Raw genomic sequence first — 22,903 nt, forward strand, 5'->3', positions numbered from 1 at the left:
TATGGACCTGGCCCCGGCCCACCCAGAAAGCCTGGGAAGTGGTAGTAGCAGCTGTGGAGGGCTTGGTGGTGGCTCAACCGCCACCTTCTCATGGAGTCCCCAGCCACCAGCTTATGCTCAGCAGGTGGCTTTACACCAACATGTAAGGGCCCTCCCCGGCTCAGGCTGATGGCTGGACCCTCACCATTACACCTGCAGCCCTGAGGGTGTGGTCAGTAGAGGACTGCCTTCCACTCGGAGGAGAGACCCCAGAGAATCAAAAACGGGTGTTTAAGCAGAAGCTTGCACGTGACTGTTCATAGCCGCACTGTCCCCAGTAGCCAGAAGGTGGAAGCAACCCACGTGGCCATCAGTGGACGGAAGGATAAATGGAGTGCGGTCCCTCCGCAGACAGGAGTGCAGCCCTGACACACGCTGCAACGCAGATGAGCCCTTGAGACGTTGTGCTGACAGAGAGCAGCCAAACACAAACACAAAAGGCCACCTGTTGTATATGGTTCCATTTACATGAAGTGTCCATGTACATGAAGTTTACATGGCAGGCAAGTCTGTAGAGACTGGTGCAGGGCAGGGCTGGTGTGGGGCTGAGAGGGGAGCGGGGAGTGACGCTTGGGCGTGGGGTTCTTTCTGTGGTGATCTTATTAACATGTTTTACATCGACTCTGGTGGCGGCTCCACTCATGTTTGGATTGCTGAAAGTCATTGAGCTCTACATTTTTTAAGTCTTATTTTTTTTTTTTTTATTTTTTTAAAAATCCTTATCCAAGGATATGTTTATTGATTTTAGAGACGGGGGTGGGGTGCAGGGAGAGAGAGAGAAACGTTGATGTGAGAAACATTGACTGGTTGCCTCCTGCACATGCCCCAGCTGGGGATCGAACCTGCAACCTTTTGGTGTATGGGACAACGCTCCAGCCAAGTGAGCCACCCCGCCAGGGCTGGACTGTACATTTTAAGTGGATGAGTTTATGGCACATGAACAATACCTTAATAAAGACATGTTTTAAAAGAGAGTGCACACTGGTATCTGTAATTTCAGACCACCTGCTGCTGAGAGACACCTTTGGGGGACGAGGGGCAGTACCGTCTTGTCCCAGCTCCCTGTCGTGGCTCTGCTGGGGGAGCCAAGGGAAGCTCATAATTTCAATAACTGGGGCTTGTCCACATCCATCACCCTCCTGCCTGAACTAGAGAGGTAGTGGGCCTGTGAGCGCTCAAAATAATGATGCTGTACCCCGTGGGGGTGGCGCAGGAACCGATAGCCTGACGCAGCGGAGGCTGCTGAGGGAAAGCAAGAAGCTTTCCCTTCTGCACGTGGAAGGCAGCTTGTTGTGAACACTGCAGCCCCCCGCCTGAGGCCGGGGGAGTTGAGGCCCTTAGAAGCAGCCCTCAGCCTGCGGAAGGCGGAGTCAGGGGATAAAGACCCCAGGTCCCTCGCTTCTCAGTAAGGCGGACTCTGAGGACTGTCCGAGCCCCTGTGGGCTCAGCTCCGGGTGCCCACGGGGGTACCGGCTTGATAACATGGCCACCCCTTTCTCAGCTCCTTCCCTTCTCCTCTCACTTCCTCACTCCTGTTCTGCTGTTTTCAGAGACCGCCTCCCACATACACTGCTTGTGCTTTAGTCTCGAAAGCCCAGAAAGCCCAGAGAGACCCTAGCTTTCCCCAGGGTCTGCTTCTGGGGAAAGCCAGACCAGGGCACCCGAGGAACCTAATTCATTCATTCTGCGGGTCTCTGAGTTTCTGCTCCGAGCCAGGCGCTGGCGTAGGCAGCAGGAGGCTCCGGGCGTGAATGGGACAGACACAACCCCTGTTCTCCTGGGGCCTAGAGAGGGAGCGGACACACAGGTGAGCAAATAAACTTAAAAATACAAATGGTGCTGGTGAGAAACTTGATAGCACAGATATGGAAACAGCAGGATGTGCCAATTCAGGGAGATCGAGAAGGAAGACAGTATTGTGGAGAAGCCACTTAAACGAGATCTGACAAGGTCAGGAGACAGCTTGTGAGTGTGTGCATGCGTGTGCAAACACGTGTGTGTGGTGGGACTTCCTGGTGGAGCAGCGAGGTGGGATGAGGGCTCCTTGTTCTGATGCTGCTTCTCCGAGTCCCTTGCTTGACCACAGGAAGCTGTTTAAGGGTTCTAATCCTGATTCTTCCACTTGCCATCAGGCCGAAGGCCATCTGCTGCTGGGGCTGCCGCCCAACTGAGCTTTCTTCTCCTGCCCCAACCTGCCCCCACACTCCCTTCTCCTTTGAGCACCCCTGCCCCGCCAGTGAACACCTGAATGGAAATCCCTGCCCCACGGAGACTCAGCTTCTGGGGAACGGATCTGCAACAACCTGGAAGGTGTCAGCACGGTGCTGGGCACACATTAAGTGTTCTGTGAGAATTTTACGTGATTTTTGTCACCTTTAATTTTATCCTCATGGGTGAGACTGCTGTGCCTGTAAGACGCGTGGCAGCCAGGACCACGTGCCTCCTGTGAAATGTCTGGCTCGTGGTTGAAAGTGTGATGGCTAGCTAGTCCATGTTCATGGGTAGGGATGCTCAACATGTCACTTCTTTCCGACTTGGCTTATAGTTCAACACAACTGCAATCCAAATTCCAGCAAGTTCTTCCGTGGCCACTGATGAACTGGTCCTAAAGGCTGTGTGGGCGGCAAAGGCCTGGAATAGCCGGCGTGGTATTGAAGAAGAATGGAGTCGGACGGCTGACACTGCCCCGCTTCGGGACTTACTGTGAGGCCATGGCTGGCAGGACGGTGTGGTGTCAGCGAGAGGATGAGCACGTAGAAACGGGGCAGCACAGAGAGCCCGGTCATAGGCCCACCCACAGAGTCAAGGGGTCTCTGCGAAGGAGCAAAGGCAGTGCCGTGGAGGAAGCCTAGCCTTTCCCCAGTGTGATGAGTGGCCAGGACCTCTCTGGGGAGGAGAAAGAGGGAGATGGTTGGGATGACGTGGCGGAGGTGACCAGTCCTGGCCGGGGAAGGTGGGTGCCTGCAGCCCCCATCTGGGCCAGGGCCAGGGCCGGGTGAAGGATGCTGCTATCACTGAAGCAAAAGACCGTGTGTGGGCGACCAGGCCCCTGGCATCATTAGAGTGGCTGTTACTTCATTGTTTTTCCGTCGCCTGTGGTTTTCCCTCTCTCTGACAGTCTGTGTGTGTGTGTATCTCCTTGTCTGGGTGGCATGTCCTCTGTTCCTGTCTGGTGTCTCTGTCCCTTTTACCCTGTTTGGGTGTCTTCAGTTGTCTTTGTTCATATCTGTGTGCCTGTCTCTCTGTGTCTCTCCCTCGGTCCCATTCCCAGGTCTGCCCCTGTCTGTGTCCCCATCTCCCTCTGTCCCCTTCCTCTTTCAGCTGTTCATGAGGCTGCACTGTATACCACCTCTCTGCTTCCGGCAGGGATACAGTGGTGAGGAAGGCAGCACCGTCGAGGGAAAGAGTTCTGAGTCCACGGTTCACACCTGTAAGCGCAGCCTGTGGTCACTGCTATGGGGAGAGGGGCTTGGTCTGTATAACAGAAGGGGTCGGAGGGTTTTCCGTGAGTTTGGTGGTGATTGGACTGCGACTGGAAGGGAGAATTTGGAGCTGAATAGGCTAAGAGCCTTCCTAGCAGAGCCAACAGCATGTCTGGGGTTCTGAGATGGGGCCGGTGTGGCCGGAGCATGCAGAGGCCAGCCCTGGGGCTTGGTTCTTAGTCCTCACAGCACTGGACACCGCGGAAGGGTTGCAGCCCAGGACTGCGTGAGCATACCTGCATTTTATAAAAGTGGCTCCGGGGGTAACTTCCAGCTACTTCCGAAGACCAGGTGGGATAGAGCAGGGGTGTGGACCATGGAAATGGATAGCAGTTGACAAATTCAAGAGTGGTTTAGAAAGTAGACTTGATCAGACTTGGTGATTACCTGAAGACCGTATTGCATTATCCGAAAAATGTTTTTAGTTACATACATGTATCATATTTTTATTATAATGTTGCAGCAAAGAAAAAAAGCTCACAGTAGGCTAATTCAGAGATTCCCTCGTAGAGATATTTTATGGGGAAGGAGACTGGTTAGATAATCATCATTAGACTAGATAGGAAATAATAACGAATATTTGCTTGAAGTCACTAAGCTCTTGACCAGCAGTCAACTGGGTGGATAAGTAATTTCTGAGAACAGATGTGAATACCTTTCATGTTCTTAGGTGGTTGCAAAAGCAGTTAAATCAGCAATGCTGATTTCCTTCTAGAAGGCTGTGAATTTCAGAACAGACAAAGGATCTGTGTTTTGTTCGTTTTGTTGGTTTTGTGGACTGAAGATACAGAGGAGAGATGAGACTCCCAGGTTCCAGGGTTGGGTGAAGAAGGGGGATATGACCCCCACCCTCCTACCTGCCCTGGGTTTATGAACACCAGTCCCCCAATAATAGGGCCACCCATGGTTGATCAGTAGTTTTTAAACCTTTTTATTTTGAAATGAATTTAGATTCCTGCAGACATTGCAAAAATAAGACAGCGTTTCTGTGTTCCGTTCATCCAGCTTCCCCCAGCGGTAAAGTCTTTCATAACCGCAGTTATCAAACCCAGGAAAGTGGCGCTCTACAGTATTATGAAATACGCTACAGGCCATCATTGGTTTTCACTCCTTTTTACATGCAGTCGTCTTTGGTCGTGTTTTGTTCTGGGGTTGGTGTGTAGTTCTGTGGAACTGTATCTGCCGCACAGATTTGTGTGACCGCCGTCACACGCAGGATGCAGAACACATGCAGTTTGCTTTAGAGCCTTTTCACGTCACTTTATGACCCTGGTCCCCCAAAGCGTTTTCAATTTAGCTAGATCCTGGCAAGAAAGCAGAAGGCTTAGTTCATTCCATCCCTCCTTTGACAATTTTACTCTCTGCACCCACACGCCAGTTGCTTCAATGGCCATGAATCTTTTCTGCTCTTGTTACCGAACAGAAAAGGGGGTTTGGGCTGCCTGTCACCATAACGTCCAAGCTCGTGAGCAGGTGCTGGTGAAAAAGGAAGGAGGTTTTGTTCTAGTGCTGTGTGTGCTGGGAGAAGGGCGAGCTCCCTGTCTCAAAGCCCGTCTCCTCAGCAAGGCCAAGACAAAAGCCGGCGCCCAGAGTTTCTGCTCCAATTTGAAGTGCAGTCTTTGGGAGCCCACAGGTGGCTGCTGAGCGGTCATCCAGTAGCTCAGCTTGTTTCAGGCTACTGCCCATTTCAAGCTCCCTCCAGGGGGGGTGTGGGTGGTTGCTAGGGTCACAAGATTACGTGCTCCCAGGAGAGACGGCACGAACACACCAGTGAATGCGTCTGTAGCTTGGCAAGAGAGCAAGAGAAGCTCTCGCCAGAGGCCATGGGCCAAGGGACAGCTAAAGCAACATGGACCATGGACAGAACAGGCAAGTCCACCGTCTGAGTGCAGGTCTAAAGCAAGCCAGCCACGAGCAAGAGAGAGAGAGCCTCCTTTGCTCCCTTGGGTTTATATTAGCTCAAGTGCGGGATGGACCAGGTGCTTTCTCAAAATGACCAATCAGCTTCCCAGACTTTTGCGTGCTTTGGGTCAGTTCTCCTCCCTTTTAATTGTTTCTTTCCCCAAGCTAGACTGACAGGCCTCTCTGGCCCAGCACCTCCCCCTGCTGCCATTTTGATTTTTATGGTGCAAAGTGCCTGCCTTTTCCTGGTCTCACCCCTGATCTGGTACCAGAGAGTTGGGGGGAAGGGCTTTTTGTGTGCTCAGTGCAGGAACCTCCTCCTGCCACCACCTTGGCAGGGGGAAGACTTCCTAGGCTCCGACAGACCGTCCACCAGTAACACTGTTCCCACCGGGACTCCACAGTGCTGCTGTTCACCTTCTGTGCCTCATCTGTCTGCTCCCTTGACCCTAGGTCAAAGCTGAGACCTCCTCCCCTCCCCTTTTCTGGGAATATCTCTCTTGCCTGTTTCTTTGTTGAGCACTGAGATGCATGTACCAGGACTCTTACGGTTGCAAGGGACAGAAACTCATTTCACACTAACCTAAGCAAAAAAGAGTTTATTGGATCATATAAGTAGCATGTTGGGGTAGAAGTATCTTCAAGGTCGACCAGACCCAGGGGCTCAAATAGAGCATCAGGACTCAATCTTGTCTTTCCATGGACTGAAATTCTATCAGCCAGGCAGCAGCAGGAGAAACTTTATGAGTAGCTCTGGCCAAATGAGTCCCAGGAGGCTTCTGATGGGCCTGCCACTGGGCCATGTGCTTGTCCCTGAACTAATCACTGTGCGGGGGCGGGGGGAGCACCTTGGTCATTCCCGTCTTCAGATTATTGTGGCAGGAGGTCAAGAGAAATGGACCAGATTCATCTGAAGCATGTGGAGTGTGTTCCTCCCAGGAAAGGGTGCTTTTTTGACAGAAAAGGGGAGGAAGGGACCAGTTGAGTTTGTCTCTTTGTAGCAGTGCACAGGTCACTGGTCATCCTATGGCAGGAAAGGGGTCTCCCTTGGGTGGAGGCATAATTCCCCTTCGTTTCTGTTATCTGTCGCTGTAGAACTATTGCAATCCTTAGTCATTTTATTTATGTGCACACAGTCCTGCAGTCGGGGCAGGGTGGAGGGGCTGGGGCCACTCGTTTTCATTCTGGGGCATGAAGGGGCTGGGCTATATGTTTGGGGTGCATCCTCAGGTGAGTGAACTCCAGCTTCTAATTGGTTTGTGTTCATTTCCTTTTAGTGGATATCATGGAAATAAAGGAAATCCGCCCGGGGAAGTGCTCCAAGGATTTTGAGCGTGCCAAAGCAGTGCGCCAGAAGGAAGACTGCTGCTTCACCATCCTGTACGGCACCCAGTTCACCCTCAGCACGCTCAGTTTAGCAGGTGGGTGCACCTCTGGGTGCTTTCCTCCCTCCTTGGTTTCCTTCTTAGGACATTTTCTAGTAGCAGGATGCTGACACCTGCCTTCCCACTAATGTGTGTTTGGGGGCATCATGGTTTTGAATCCTAACCCTGCTCCTTCCTGGCTGTGTGCCTTTGGGCAAGCTAGTCAACCCCTCTGAGCTGCTGTTTGGTCAGCTGGGAAATGGGAGAATCATAGTGCTGGCCTCGGTGCGGTGTTGTGAGGGTTCTACTAAGGGCCTGCCTGGCTTATGCTGAGAGCTGAAGGCCGATGACAGTTTTGTCCAGCACAGACTGGTCTACACTATTTGTTCAGCTTAACAGAACTGAAGGAACTCTCCTGAAATCTTATGTCTCACACAAGTAAGCATGCACATATACACACATACACGGAGTATACACATGCATGCACGTGGGTGTATGTATGCATGCATGCATATGTGCACACACACAGACACATGTATCTGGAGGTGAGGTTTCTGGTCATCCGTGCAAATCCACCAAAAAGCCATAGGAGGCCCCCGAGAGGCCAGAAGAAGAGCTGTGGAAAAGCTCAGGCACCTTACTCAGGAGCAGAAGCTTGGAGCTCCCTTCACATCCAGTCCCAGAACTTATCATTGGCTTAGCACTGCAGGCACCGTCACGACTGAAGAGAGAGTGAATAAATACCACGGAAGTTGGACCACAGTGGGGGGATGCTTTCACAGGAGACGTTTCATTTAGGGTCAAATAACTGTCATCAATTTTATTTGTCTTTCATTTTTTCATGAGGCATCTTTGAAGCATAGGCTTGAGCTCGGTCATGCTGGAAGTCCATGGGGCTCTGAAGACGAATAAGACACAGTTGCTGCCTTTAAGGAGTTCATAGTCTATTTGGGAGACAGATGTGAGGACAGGAGCTGTGATAAGAGCAGTAGTTCAAGCATAATACAGTGCGCTGAGGAGTATCGAGTGTCTAATTCCAGGGAAGGCTTTGCAGAGGAGGTGACTTTTAAACTGGGTTTTGAAGCATCAGTACGAGTTGGGAGGAAAGAGGGGAGATGGTCTAGGGAGAGGGCATTGTATATACAAGTGCTTGGACGAGGGAAAAATCAAGCTGGGCATGGGATATGGTGTGTCTCTGATGGTGTGTGGAGGGTGGCAGAGATGGGGCAGGAGGGAGAGGGGCTCGCAACTGTGAGTCTTCAGAGCTGTGTCCATTTAGCCTCACTGCAGGCCGAGCCCGGCTGCTGTGCTTGGTAGAGAGACTGTGAGAACCCACGCAAGACGTGAAGCCCAGGATACTAGTCTGTCTCACTCCAGGGTGCCTCCTCCAGGGCTCTGGAATTCAAGGTCAGGTAGGGAGATGAGCAAGGTTTAGATTCAGATCCCAGGTTCTCATTTATTGGCTGAGACAGGTGTCTTAACCTTCTGAGCCTTGGTTCCCCCCTCATCCGCATGGGAAGAGTGAGAGCAGCAGTGTTGGCATGGTCCTGTCTGAACTAACAAGATGCCTGGTGGTTCGTTAGATGTTTAATAACTCCGCCAGGTGTTTGCACTGCTAGTAGCTCCATTCACTGATGAGGAAATGAGGCACAGAAGGGTTAAGTATCCAGCTGAACGTCACACAGCGCTGAGTGGTGCAGGGGGACTTGGAGGTGATGCCAAGCTCCTAACCACCTCTTGTTGCTGCTTCCCTTGTGGGCACCAGCGTCTCCTACTTTCCACCCTCTCTCTGGCCTTGGTTGGAAACGGGAAACGCTGAGGGCTGCTCGGGATTTTGGTACAAGTTACTCCAGGCCCTGCATCTTGCTCATTGTCATAGGGTTAAAAGCTAAAACTTTTTTTGAAAAATAGCCTACTTGTCTCCTTTGTGTAGGAGGCTCATAATGGGCACGTGATCTCATCTCAGACAAAGAGCAGGTCTTAGAATCACGCAGCTGTGAAGGGGACGGATGCCTTCTTGGTGCCGTCCTGCAAGACTACAGATTGGCACAGGCTTCTCCCACCCCCACCATCCGAATGGGGCTGGGGAGGTGGGGAGCCAGGGAGCCAGGGTCACTAAGCTGTAGTCTTCCCAGGGCATGATTCAGTGTTTCCATTCCTTGTTCACCTCTCCAGCTGACTCTAAGGAAGATGCAACCAAGTGGCTCTCCGGCTTGAAAATCTTACACCAAGAAGCAATGAGTGCGTCCACACCCACCATTATTGAGAGGTACTGGCTTTTGCCTGTCTATCTGTGTTCACGGATTCATTCATTTATTCTCCTCCCTTTAGCCAACGTGGGTAAAGGAAAGAAAAATAAGACATTTCATCTTGGAGGTTCGTTGAGTGTCCTGCATGCAGTAGGTGCCCCATAGTGGCTGTGGTCTCTCTAATGTCTCACAGAAGAGGCTCTCTCGGTATTGGGGCCATGGCCTTGGCCATAGAGCGAGGAGTGCGCTGAAACTGAGCCAGAAACCTGCCTTGGTGTTGTATTTGAGGAAAGGACCAGAGGCTTCCTCCTTAAAGGATTTAGGAAGGCATTAGCTGACTCATCAAAGGACAGTAGATGCAAGGTCCAGAATTTTCCACCTGCCACTCAGGACTGTCCCGTCAGCGACATGAGTGTCTGGCTGGGATGGGTGTGTGAATTATTGTTCTCCCCCTACCCCCATAAACCAAAGCCCTCCAATTTCCACTGTTTTATTTACCAGCTCTTTTGGGATTAACGGGTATCATTGGAGGGAGTCACCAGTTTAAAGAATGTCAGCCTCTCCGAGCTGAAGGGGCCTCCTGGCTCAGCCAGGGCATTTTGACCACAAGGAGGAAGCTGCTTTCCAATTTAGAAAGCTGGAAAACTCTTCCCAGTTTCCTCTGTCCCTGTCCCATAGAACTCAGACTTGTACTGTTTTTTAAATTTATTTTTAGAGAGCTGGGAAGAGAGGGAGAAAGAGAGGGAGACAGACACTGATGTGTGAGAGATACATTGACCACTTGCCTCTCGCACACCCTCAGCTGGGGACCTGGACCACAAAGCAGGCATGTGCCCTGACCGGGAATCGAACCAGCACCCCTTCAGTTTGCAGGCTGGCACTCAGTCCACTGAGTCACTCCAGCCAGGGCCAGACTTGTACTATTTTCTAACTTTCTCCTCTCTCTGTCTCTCTCTCTCTCTCTCTTGTCCCCACTCTCTTCCCAGTTGGCTGAGAAAGCAGATTTATTCAGTGGACCAAACCAGAAAAAACAGGTAAGATTCATTCACATTTTTGTGTTTTTCTCCAGATCTCTGTGGCTCTGACTTTCATTCTTCCTTGAACTGTTCTAAGGGAGTCAGAGGGAGCATGTTTTGTGCTGCAGAAAGGTCCTCATGAGGCCAGATGTAACCTACCAGGGGAGGGTGACGACAGAGTCTTTCTGTGTGGAGCCTCATTCCAGTGGGAAATTTGAGTCCATCTGCAGAGACAAATTCTCCATCACAGAGCGTTCAGACCTCATCATTTTGGCCCTCACCTTTGAGCCCCTTCTGTGCCCTGGGGAGACGCAGGATCGCCATGGCGCCTGCCCTTGCTTGGTGGCGGGAGAGACTGGCCACACAGAAGTGAACCAAGTTAAACAGCTGTGGTCCTAATGGCAGGGCAGCCCTGAGATGGCAACGTGATAACGTGGACTTCAGGGGACTGGCCTGTTCACGTAACAGTGCGTCTGGCAGGGGTTCCCTGTCGGCACACACAGGGCTCTGTGCGAGACACTTGTGTGACAAGCATGGTCTGTCCTTGGATGCGGCGGTGTAATTTCCTGACGGGTGAGAAATCGTTTCCTTCTTGATGGGCAGCAGAGCTGTCCCCCGTCCTTCACGTCTTGGTGAATAATGCTGCCGTGAAGAGCTTTGGGCCTAGACACCGTTGGGTTAACTCGTGTGAGGAGGAGAAGAGCAGGGTAACACCCCAGAAGAGGGGTGCCAGCAGCACGGAGTTTTCGGGTCTAACGTTTTGAGAGGGGTGGCAGCACTTGATCGTCCTGCCAGTGGTGCAGGAGCACTCCGGTTTCCCTGCGCCCTGTGTCCCTGGGCTTGGACTCTTGCTAGTCTGATGGGTGCAAGGCAGCAGCGGATTTTTGCTTAAATTTGCATTTCTTTCTGTATGGGTGAGGTTGAAGACCCTCTTGCCATTTTTTCCTCAGGTTTAAGCCAGCTCTTATTAATACGATAATACCAGCTGCCATTCCCTGAGCATGCCAGGCTCTGCGCTAAGCATGTTACAATCATTGTCTCTTTTTAGCCTCACCTCAGACCTTTTTTCACTTTTCACATGTTTTCTTCCTTCCATTAAGCTATGTCAGTGTCATATATGAGACAATCACTAACCTGTACAACCCTCCCTCTTGTTCCTGAAAGTCTTCCCATCTCCAAGGCATTTCCATGTCACGCCAGTGTCCCCTGTCACTCGCCACTTTCAGAGTTTGGGGACCCTTCCACACTCATTCTCTACACAGCGATGGTCTGATGTGGACACAGTAATCATGAAGTGCTGAAGAGCTTAGTAATGTTGTCAGGTCAGCCAGCAGCACACTCCATGTCCCTCTGTCTGTCTGTTGTTCCCACCCCCTCCTCCCTCCCAGCATTCACCGTGGGGTCCCACACCCTGGGCCGTGCTCCAGTGTTAACAGAGGCGGATCAAATGAGGTCCCTGCACTGGAGAGTTTTGTGCACACTGGTCTCTTTCAGCCCCAGAGGTGTGCCTCCTATGAGCGTTTCCTCTCTTGGTGGCTGAGGGGTGACTCATAGTTGAGATTGGCACAGGGGTGACCGGCAGAGCCTCCTGGGCCCTCTCTTTATGCCGTGGTTGTATGGAGATGCTGATTTTGCGCCAAAGTCTGCGTCTCCAACTTCCGTTGTCAGGAAGTGGCTGTCTTGCTCAGCATGGATTTTTGCAAGTTGTTCTTAGAGATCTATCTTTCCATCACCTGGTCCAGAATCTTCAGCAAAGAGGAAGTCTGTTTCTGGACCTTGATTCCTTGTCCCTTGCTTACTGCTCCTTCTTCCCCAACCTCCCTCGCAGTGGGCAGAGCCCTGCCGGTCTGTCAACATGTGGCCTGTCCCACCTTTCCTGTGGTCCTGTGAGGCCCCAAGGGAGTTTCTCAAAAGGCACTTTGACCAAGGAGCCAGTGTAAGGGCAAACTCATTTCTGCCAATTTCCCCTCCTTTCCTGTCACCCCACTACTAATTGGTTTCCCCGAAGGAAAACAAAGGAGCAACAGAAGGCAAAGGAAAGGCTCGAGGGCCCTGCTTGGGCAGTGCACAGCCCTCAGGAGTTTTCCTTGGCCCAAGCACCTGCTTTCATGTTCCACGTCCCTAGGGACAAAATGGTGGAGGCTGGCATTTGTTGAGAACTTGCTTTGCAGCAGCCACGGTGCTGAGCACGTTACATCCTTATGGAAGGCTGATGGAATGAATGCTCTCGGACTGGTGAGCAAGGGATCCTTTGATTCATTTCATGAAGACACTGAGGCCAAGAGCAGTTAAGTAACTTGTTTATAGCTCTGGCTGGATAGTTAAGTTGGTTGGAGCATCGTCCCAATATGCCAATGTTGTGGGTTCGATCCCCAGTCAGGGCACAGATAAGAATCAACCCATGAATGCATAAATGGGTGGAACAGCAAATTGATGTTTCTTTCTCCCTCTCACCTTTCCTCTCTTTTTCTCAAATCAATGAATACAAAATTAAAAAAAAAACAAACTTGTCTACAGCAACTCACCTTGTCAGGTGTGGCACCAGGATTTGAGGCTCACCTGTCCGTACTTGATGTTGCCGTTCCTGTTTTTATTTTTTAATTGTGCTCTCGAAATCTAGGAAAAGGCAAAAACCTTTCCTTCCCCATGCTGACCTAAAAAATAGTATTTAGTTTGTTTTATTGTGGTAAATTGCATAACATAAGATTTATCATAGACTGCCCCTCTGTTGAAGGTTCTGGACCAGCTTAGAAAGACAGATCTCTCTAAGGACTTGCAGAAACCCATCTGAGCACGTGCCCCCCCTGTGAGATTAAGTACATTCTGGGCAGCCATCGCCACCTCCTGTCTTCGGAACTCTCTTCGTCTTGTGAAACTGAAACTCCGTGCCCATTAAACACTGGAATCCCCATTTCCCGTCCTTCCAGCCTCTGCTGACCTTTATTCCCTCTCTGTCTGTGAGCCTGGCTGTTCTGGTTAGCGCATAGAAGTGGGATCCTACAGTTTTTGTCTTTTTATGACTGGCTTGTTTCACTCAGCATAATGTCCTCAAGGTTGTTCATGTTGTAGCACATGTCAGGTTTCTCCGCATTTTAACGCTGAATAATATTCCTCTGATGTACAGACACATTTTATTGATTTGTTCCTCTGTTGGTGGACACTTGGGATTACTTCCCCTTGCAGAGTTCCTGCTTCCGATTTCTTTTGTGCATTACCCACAAGTGGAATTACTGGATCAAATGACAAGCTTCAATACTGTTTCCATAGCACTGCAGCCATTTCACATTCCCACCAGCTGTGCACAAGGGTTCCATTTTTTCCCCACTTCTTGTCAACTCTTTACCACTTTCTTGCTTCTAATAGTCACCCCAACAGGTATGACGTAGTATCTTGTTTTGGTTTTTGATTTGCATTTTCCTCATGGCTAGTGATGTTGAGCATTTTTTCATGTGCTTTTTACCATTTGTATATCTTCTTTTTAATTTTAAAATGATTTTATTTAATTATTTTTAGAGAGGGGGAAGAGAGTGAGAAAGGAAAAGGAGAGAAATATCAATGTGTGTTGCCTCTCACGCGCCCCTTACTGGGGACCTGGCCCCCAACCCAGGCATGTGCCCTGACTGGGAATCAAACCTGTGGACCCTTTGGTTCTCAGGCTGCTGCTCAGTCCACTGAGTCCCACCAGCCAGGGCCCATTTTGTGTATCTTCTTTGGAGAAATATCTATTCTAGTCCTTTGCCATTTTAAAATTTCCCCCTTATGATTTTAATCCTTATCGAACTTCCAACTGACCCTTGGCTAGGGGACTATACAACCTTTTATTTTTCATTTTACACTTTCATTTATTGTTTCCTTTAAAAAAATGCACATGGGTTCTTTTTTAAATCAATAGCACAACCAAGTTTATTAGATGGCACAAACCCAGTACCAAATGAAATTTAGGACAACACGTTTTTCTCAAAGTTTGGAGAAGGAAGTGAAGCTGTGTGGGATGGAGTGCTTTAGGAAGCCTTTAAGGATTAAGGAGGAATTTGATCTGGGAATTTAAGTGTGGATAGGAATTAGATATCTAGAGAAGAGGATGGGTCCTCCTGACACCTTTCTGGGTGTGTATCCAGTCTGGTGGTCCTTGCCACTCTCTGCACTCACTATTCCTGTCACTCACTGGTTGGTAGTTTAAGATGTCCTCTAAATTTTCTTAAGCTCTATTGTGTGTTTGTTTCTTGTGCCTTCATCTTTTTCTAATTTAACTCATTTTTCATTTTTAAATTACAGTTGATATGCGATATTATATTAGTTTCAGGTGTACACCCAATGATTAGACAGTTATAATCCTAAGTGATCATCCTGATAAATCTCATACCCCTCTGACACCATACTAGTTATTACAATATTATTGACTCTATTCCTCGTGCTGTACTTAACATCCCCATGACTGTTCTGTAGCAAACAATTTGTACTTCTTAATCCCTCCACCTTTTCCACCCATCCCCCCAACCCTCTCCATGTGGCAACCATCAAAATGTTCTCTGTGTCTGTGAGTCTGTTTCTGTTCTGCTTGTTCATTTATTTTGGTTTTTAGATTCAATTGTTGATAGATATGTGTTTATGGCCATTTTATTGTTTACATTTTTAATCTTTTTTTTCTTCTTCTTAAAGATAACCTCTAAACCTTTCATGTTCATACTGGTTTGGTGGTGAGGAACTTGCTTAGGTTTTTTTTTTTTTTTGGTCTGGGAAACTCTTTATATGCCCTTTGAATCTAAATGATAGCTTTGCTGGGTAGAGTAAATCTTGGTGGTAGGTCCTTGCTTTTTCACATTAAATATTTCTTGCTGGCCCTTCTGGGCCTGCAGGAGATTCTGTTGAGAAAATCATCTGACAGTCTCATGGGAGGACCCCTATATGTAAGTAACTGCTTTTCCCTTGCTACTTTTAAGATTCTCTCTTTGTCTTTAACCTTCGGTATTTTAATTATGACATGCCTTGGTGTGGGCATCTTTGGGTTCATCTTGTTTGGAACTCTCTGTGCTCCCTGGACTTGATGTCTGTTTCTTTCACTAGGTTAGGGAAGTTTTCTGTCATTACTTTTCAAATAGGTTCTCAGTTTCTTGCTCACTCTCTCTCCCTTCCAGCACCCCCTATGATGTGGATATTGGTTTGCTTGAAGTTGTCAAGAGAATTTTTACACTACCCTCGTTTTGTTGTTTGTTTTTGGATTTTTTTTTTTTTTTTGCTTTTCTGAGGGGTGTTTTTGCTTCCTATATTACAAATCGCTGGTTTTTATTCTCAGCATCATCTACTATACTGTTGATTCCCTGTAAATTATTCTTCATTTCAGTTAGTGTATCCTTTATTTCTGACTGGTTCTTTTTTATGATTTCCATGTCCTTTTTATGCTGTTTTAAGTTCTAAGTCCTCACTAGTGTTTTAAACTCTGCATCTGTAGATTGCTTGTCTCCATTTTGTTTACTTCTTTTTCTGGAGTTTTGTTTTGTTCTTTCATTTGGGACATTTCTTTATCTCCTCTTTTTGGCAGCCTCCCTGTGTTTGTTTCTGTATATTAGGTAGAGCTGCTACATCTCCCAGGCTTGGTGGAGTGGCCTTGTGCAGTAGGTATTCCATAGGGTCCACTGGCCCAGCCTTCCAGGTTGGGCACTCCAGGTACACAAGCCTCCCCCCTCCCCCACCCCCAGTGTGGGCTGTGCATATCCTCCTGTTGTAGTTGAGCCTTGATATCTGTTAGCACATCAGTGGAAGAGATTTACCACCAGCCTGATGAGCTGAAAAGACTGGATGTGACTGCTGACCACCAAGGAGGATCAGCCGTGCAAGGGCCCACCCCACAGAGCAGGACTGACTTCAGCAGGGCTGTGGTGCCACTGGGTCTGCCCACTGAGTGTGTTGCTTGTGGAGGTGGGTGGGTGGCACTTCACCGTGGTCTTCAGCCACATATGGACTTTTTTTTTAATGACAAAAGTCACTCCTATTCATTATAGAAAATTTCGGAAGTGCTGAAAACTAGAAAAAATTTGTATAAATTTGACATTACAATGAATGTTAAGCACTGTTAACTCTGGCTACATTTTTTTTTAGTATATTTCTTCCATCCTCAACTTTGTTTACTTACTTCCTTGTTTACTTTTATTTATTAAAATATAACTATGCATATGCTCTTATATCCTATTCTTTAATTAACTTTTAAATTTTGAAATAATTTTACATTTGGAAAGAAGTATAGAGAGTTCTCATATCCCCCTTTGCCCAGTTCTCCCCGATCTTCAGATCCTACATGGTATATTTGGAGTTTTCTTTTCCCCCACCAATGTCCTTGCCCTGGTCTGGGATCCAGCCCAGGACCCCGCATTGTCCTTAGTTGTTCTGTCCCCTTGGCCATCTCTGGTGTGTGACACTTGCTCTGTCTTTCATTGCTTTCATGCCCTTAACAGTTTTTAGGAGTGTGTCTCATGTATTTCATAGAATGTCATCAATCTGTGTTGGTCTGATATTTTTGTCATAATTAGACTGCAGCTACAGGTGGCCTCAGGGGGTGGGTATTTGGGAAGACTGTCACAGAGGTGAAGGTCTTTGAACGCATATCCAGAGGAATATACTCTCCACATGGCTCGTCAACAGTGATGTCAGGCTTGAACACCTGGCCGAGGTGGTCTCTTCCAGACTTCTGCTTTGTAAAGTTACCCACCTCTCCATTCTTCAGGAATAACTCAAGCTTATCCCTCACTAAAGGAGGGCAGGATTAAATTATTTTCACCTCTTGTCAAACTATAAGAACTTCTACATTTCATTGCAACTTTTCAGGAAAACTATGTCAGTGTCTACATTTTGATTCAGCCAGTGGGAATTTGGTATTTGGCTTGGAAAGTTGCCTTTTTTTTTGTCATTTAGTTTGTGTCCAGTTTTTCATGTTCCCATTGTCACAGAGTTATGTTCCACGTGAATCTGTGATGTGACCCCCATGGGACGCACTTGTGGGGTCACTGTAGGGTTCTCAGCCTTCGTGTCATGACTCCTTGGGCCCCCTTAGGGTGACGTGCTCTGCTTTTTCTTTAAGTCTTTCCCTTGTTGCTGCTGCTTCTGCTCAGGGTTGGCCAGGGCACCTTGAGGTCAGGGATCTGGCTGCTTCGGTTTTCATAGTGTTTGTTGGATGAGCAAAACTCCTCCCTTTTTATTTACTCCTAGACATAACATTGGGGTAACAGAGCATTCTAGTATTAGAAGCTTTTCTTATGACCTTTCCAGGCCTGGGGAAACTGGGTCAAATGCATGTGTGTTTCACCTGTGTAATCTTGGCCAGATTTCCAGAGACCTCCCTTTATGAGCCTGTAGAGTTTAGTTGTCTCTCATGTGGGAATTAGGTTCTAAGGTCAGTGCATAAGGTGACACTCTCTGTGGTCAAGACACCTCTTGAGAAGGCCCCTGCCCTGCCTGCTTCATGGGGGTCCCTGGAATGGCATTCCTCAGTGTGAGGCTTACCGAGGGCCAGAGTCCTACTGAAGGGGCAGCAGCTCCAAGGGCTGGCAGCAGATATCCTGCTGGGGACATTTCTTCCCCCCTCTGCCCTTGGCCCCTTGGCATATAACACTGAGTCTGCACACGCCCATGCCTTCCCCTCGCTTCTTCAGCCTGGCAGGGACAGAGTGGGACTGAGCTGGGCCTTCAGGAGGCAAAGGGGGTGAGAGTCACAGGGGGGAGGCAGGTGTGTGGGTCTAGTTTTCTGCTTCGACAGGAATGCAAATGGCTTTCATGGAGTTAATATTTGTGGCTTTAGCACCTTAGGACCACCTGCGGGGCCCTAGCCACAGGTGTGCACTGCCTCCCCTGCAGAGATTTTGTTTCACTAGACATTCTGGCTGGGGCCCAAGAATGTGCATTTCTGACAAATCCCAGCTGATGTGGATGCTTCTGGTCCAGGGACTCTCGAGCGGCAAGTTTCTAGAGCTGCATGGCCTGACAGGGAGCCACCAGCCACATGTGGCTACTTAAATCTAAATGAACAAAAATGAACTGCAGTGAACATCTCAGTTTCTTAGTTGCACTGGTCATATCCCACACACTCCACGTGTGGCTGGTGGCCACCCCGTTGGACAGCAGTCTACAACATTTCCATCATCTCAGAAAGTTCAGGTGGCACTGAGGTTCGAATCTCAGCTCTGACACTTACTGGTTGTATGATTTTGGGCAAATGACTTAATTTCACTGTGCCTTAGTTTCCTAATCTGTAGAAGAGAGAATGACTTCTACTTCCTTGGGCTGGTGTGCGGGTCCAGTGAGTTAGCTTTGAAAAGTGCTTGCATGGTGCTTGGCTTTGCTGGCAAACACTGACACATGTGTGGTATTGTCATGATTATGACGAGGGACAAGGTGGGTGGTGGAGGCGTGGGGCAAGCCTCAGGGTGGCAGGCAGGTTTCTGGGGACTGCCAGCCTTGCCTGTTGGTTTGGCACAGGCTTCCATGGGATGAGGTATCGTAGGAGCTGGGATGAAGCCAGGCCAGGAAGTAAAGATTTCATGATTGTTTAGTGGCGGCCCTTTGACACCCTCAGCATCTCTCTGGGAAGCCCTTGGTACTGAGCTGGTAGTAGTGGGGGGTAGGGAAGCATCTTGCTGGTAAAGGTCTCCAACGTCAGGGAGGCTGTTAGACTAGAGGTAGAAAGCTGGAGGTGGGGACACTCGTCATCTCCAGTGGCACCTGCTGAGGGTAACGAATGTGCTGTTTCCTTCCAGAGGGACTGGCAGAGGCCGAGTTGGCAGTGTTGGGAAACTGGATCATTTCCTGCCCACAACCTGGGCAGGCTTCCTTCCTTGGCCATGCACAGCCCCTGAGCAGTCTGACATTTCTAGAACACAGAGCGGTTTTCTCTGGCTACACCAACGCCCTCTCTCTGTCGATCTGTGAGACATGGCTCTGTGGCCAGAAGGGACTGGTCTCGTGTCCCTGATGCACCACCCGGATCCACTGTGTGCCCGCACCCCTGCCCCCATTCATGCTGTTCCCTGAGAGGCAGACAACTGGGGTGGTTATAGGCAAACCCAGTTACAGGCACACTCGTGAAGTTCCCTGTGGTGTGGTCAAATGACTGTATGTTTTGGGTTTTGATTCAGACTCAGGCTCTGCTGCCACCTGGCTCTGACCTTGAGTAGTGACCCCTCGCCCCTCCCTGACATTGCCAGTCCCAAATCCTGGGGATCGGTAATGCACACTGTGTATGAGTCGAATGTAGTGCGGAGTTAGAGAACATTATTGCCTGGTGACACCCTGGCACATAGTAGATGCTCACCTAAGGCTGGGTCCTTCCCCTTCCTCCTCTCTGGTCTTCAGTGACTTCTCTTTGGTTTGACCCTTTGTGATATTTCATATCTCCAGAGGTTATCTGGTCACCTAATGCCATGTTCTGCCTACATGACCGTGTCCACGGCCATCCCTGAAGGGTAGAGGTCAATTTTACACATCAGTCTGTCACCACAACCTTGAACCCAGGTCTCCTGTCCTCGCTTATCAGCTGTTGGTGGGGTCTTCTCATGGAGGGTCACCTGAGGTGGCAGCCCATGAGAGTAGCCAAACCCTCCACTGTTGGAACCCCTCAAGGCTGATGGAGCTGGGTTCCTCTTGTTTGCAGCATCAGCCTCCGAGAGCTGAAGACTGTCTTGCCCCTGGTCAACTTCAAAGTGAGCAGTGCCAAGTTCCTCAAGGACAAGTTTGTGGTAAGTTTCATAGCTCAGCCTGGTGGCTTTGTGAACCCAGGGCTGCTGGTGCCTCTCACATGAATGGGGACCAAGAAAGCCCTTCACCTCCGGCTTCATCTTCTTAGTCCAGACAGGGGAGTTGTGTGAGGACCTTAGGACCGTGGTGTCAGTCCCAGCAGAGGACGTCATCCACAGAGACCACGTCTACGGAGCTGCTTGTCTTGGAACGCCATCACCATCCCAACCCTTCCTTTCTCTCTCCATCCTGCAGCCTATTTCCCTTCTTGTAACACGAACAAACGTGTTTGTTTTGGAACATACTTTGAAGGATTCCTCATGTATGTTTGCTGGGGATGTGGCACTTTGCAAGCAAGTCCTGGTAGTGTAGTTGTCAGAGCTGGCTCTTCTCCTCACTTCCTACCATCGGTCCCACTCCTACCCACCTGTCTCCTGCCCACCCTTCCTCCTACCCACCCCTCCATCCACCCACTCTTTCTCCACCCATCCATCCTCCCACCTACCTCTCCTCTACCCAACCCCTTCTCCCACCCGCTCCTCCTTCCATCCACCCCTCTGCCCACACACTCCTCCTTCCGCCTCTCCCTCCTTCTCCCCATCACTTAATTTCTGTTCTTGTGTAATTAAGCTATTGGTAGATCTGGGGCAGGTAAAGTCACTCCAGGAGCGAGAGGACAGAGTAGGTCAAGTGATGCTTTTCCGAATGACATGAGGATGGAGCCCATGTGGAGAGATAGCCCCAGAGAGATTCCTGCTCTTGTCAAGGAGCCCAGCAACAGTGCATCCCAGTGCCCCAGTTGGAGAATGCACGGCATGTCAGTGGCAGCCCCCAGTCACAGGACTCCTCAGCTGCAGAAGCTCATTCATCGTTGTACCAATGAGCTCCTGAAAGAGTTAACCCACTTTGTGGTTTATCAGGCCATTTCTTGACCTGCCCTCAACATTCTTTTTATTTTTTTAAGATTTTATTTATTTATTTTTTAGAGATGGAAGGGAGGGAGAAAGAGAGAGAAACATCAATGTACGGTTGCTGGGGTCATGGCCTGCAACCCAGGCATGTACCCTGACTGGGAATCAAACCTGTGACACTTTGGTTCACAGCCCGCGCTCAATCCACTGAGCTATGCCAGACAGGTTCTTCAACATTCTAATTCAAAAGGCAAAAACAGAGGAGGGTGGGGATTAAAAGAAGAGAAGAGAGATGGGAGAAGCATTCACCACTGATTACCGCTTAATCAGAGTTTCATTCTTTATCGAGCCTTTACTGAGCAGGGGTCCCTTGCCTTACCTAGTTTGCTTTCAGGGGAGTGTGAGGCGGGTAGTGGTGGTTCTGCCATTTCACAGATGAAGAAACTGAGGGCCTGAAGGGGTCACAGAAATTGCCCAAAGCCATTAGCAAATCTCAGGGGACAGGTCTTGACTGGAGTTGAGTTCTGTCTAAGAGCTTGTTTTGTTTTCTTAAGCTTTAAAAAATGACCTGTACATACATACCCTGTAACTATGTCTGCATTTGAAAGTGTCTTGGATGCCCCCAAGAAGGAGTTCTCAGTGTGGCTCTTGGAATTCTTCTTGAGATTCTTCTTTATGGGGGGTGGTCCAAAGGAAGGGTTTTTACCTGGTGGGGTCCCTGTTAGGTCTGTCCTGCAGGCAGGTAAGTCAGGAAGCTTGTGGACGGTTGGGGCTCAGAGGAACCCTGGTTTGATTTTAGCCAGTATTGTAGAAAAGGTGTTCTATTTCAGTAAAAGGGAGGAGGCATTCTTGTGGCGGACACCAAAAATCATGTGGTCACTTTTTTTTTTACTCTTACAGGAAATAGGCGCGCACAAAGATGAACTCAGCTTTGAACAGTTCCATCTCTTCTATAAAAAACTAATGTTTGAACAGCAAAAATCGGTAAGGTGGTTCTCGAGCAAATGATCGAATGGTGTTTGTTTCCCCTGTGTTTCAAAGTCCAGCACGTCCCTAGGAAAACCGGAGAAGGCTCCTTTCTAGTCACAGGAGTGTAAAGTGAGAATGGCAGTGACGTACCGTGTTCCTCTGGTAGGCTGGCAAAGGTTTTCCAATGAGAGAGTGCCGTGGGGAAAACGTGGGGAGCTGGGCTTGCTTACCTGCTTGCTGGGAGTATGAATGGCTGTACGTCTGACTGGAATTTAATCTGGGTCTCTTAAAGTAAAAAATTTCACCTTCTTCTCCTGTACAGTCTCATTCTGGGAGGGAATTTATGAAATTATTAACAGGAACCATCTCTAGGTTAAGGGATTATGTGTGTGTGTGCCTTCTTTTTATACTTCTATTCATTTTTATGGGAATATATTTTTAAGACAGTATGCTATTTTAGAATTAAATGAAATGAAATTTAAATTTTAAGATAATATGCTATTTTAAATTTAAAATACACTTTGGCCCGACAGTGGCATTCTGGGGACTCTGCTTGAAAGGAAGGAAAGCACTGGGACCTAAGAATGTGTCACCAGATTGGTTATTGCAGTGTCACTGTGCTGGCAAAGTCCCCGGGCACCGTCTCGGTGCTGCTCAGTGGAGGGGCGGCTGGGGGAGTTATGGTCCAGCCGTGCTCTGAACATCATGTGGCTGATGGGAAATTCTGAGCCGCTTGTGTTTCTGTTGATGCGGAAGGATGCTCTTGGTATTTTGTTAGGAAAGCCAGCAGCAGATTCACACGAGGAGCCAGGTCCGATGTTTTTATAAAAATGAAACAGACTACAGTAATCCTCCTCACTTATATATCATTTGTGTGTGGTTTTATGAAGAAGGAGGAAGGGTGGAAGAATACACACCTCACATTTAATATCGATTTTGTGTGTGTCCTGGAGGAGTGTGGGAAGATGGGCAGGAGACATAATTACATTTTTCTTTGCACACCTCGGTTTTCTTTGACTTGGCCCAAGTTGGTCTTTTACTTTTGCAATAAGACAAGTCCCATAAAGCATAAAGCTTAAGTAGGGCATTTGGTGTACTGCACAGAGCATAGTGCCTGCCGGGTGGCATGCACGCCCCAAACAGCAGCTGCTGCTATGACTGGTGGCAAAGGGCTTTGCAGGGGGCAAAAATGGGCCCAAAGCAGAGCTGAGAGGCAGCAGAGAGTAGGTGGGACTTGGAGCCAGATCAGTT

The 22,903-nt window shown here is 48.9% G+C and overlaps 1 protein-coding gene across 2 annotated transcripts in view; it reads left to right on the plus strand.

Moving 5' to 3' along the window:
• The window catches only part of PLCG2 (phospholipase C gamma 2), a 144,873-nt gene that overhangs the window by 44,716 nt on the left and 77,254 nt on the right, over positions 1-22,903 (plus strand). For both annotated transcript variants that reach the window (XM_028501928.2, XM_036012265.1), the window contains exons 3-7: positions 6,701-6,844; positions 8,963-9,056; positions 10,023-10,070; positions 19,690-19,774; positions 21,584-21,667. In XM_028501928.2, coding sequence (XP_028357729.1) covers positions 6,701-6,844; positions 8,963-9,056; positions 10,023-10,070; positions 19,690-19,774; positions 21,584-21,667 — 455 coding nt within the window. The remainder of the gene's footprint in view (positions 1-6,700; positions 6,845-8,962; positions 9,057-10,022; positions 10,071-19,689; positions 19,775-21,583; positions 21,668-22,903) is intronic.

The sequence above is a fragment of the Phyllostomus discolor genome, chromosome 12 (genome assembly GCF_004126475.2).
Source record: "Phyllostomus discolor isolate MPI-MPIP mPhyDis1 chromosome 12, mPhyDis1.pri.v3, whole genome shotgun sequence".
Lineage (NCBI taxonomy): Eukaryota > Metazoa > Chordata > Mammalia > Chiroptera > Phyllostomidae > Phyllostomus > Phyllostomus discolor.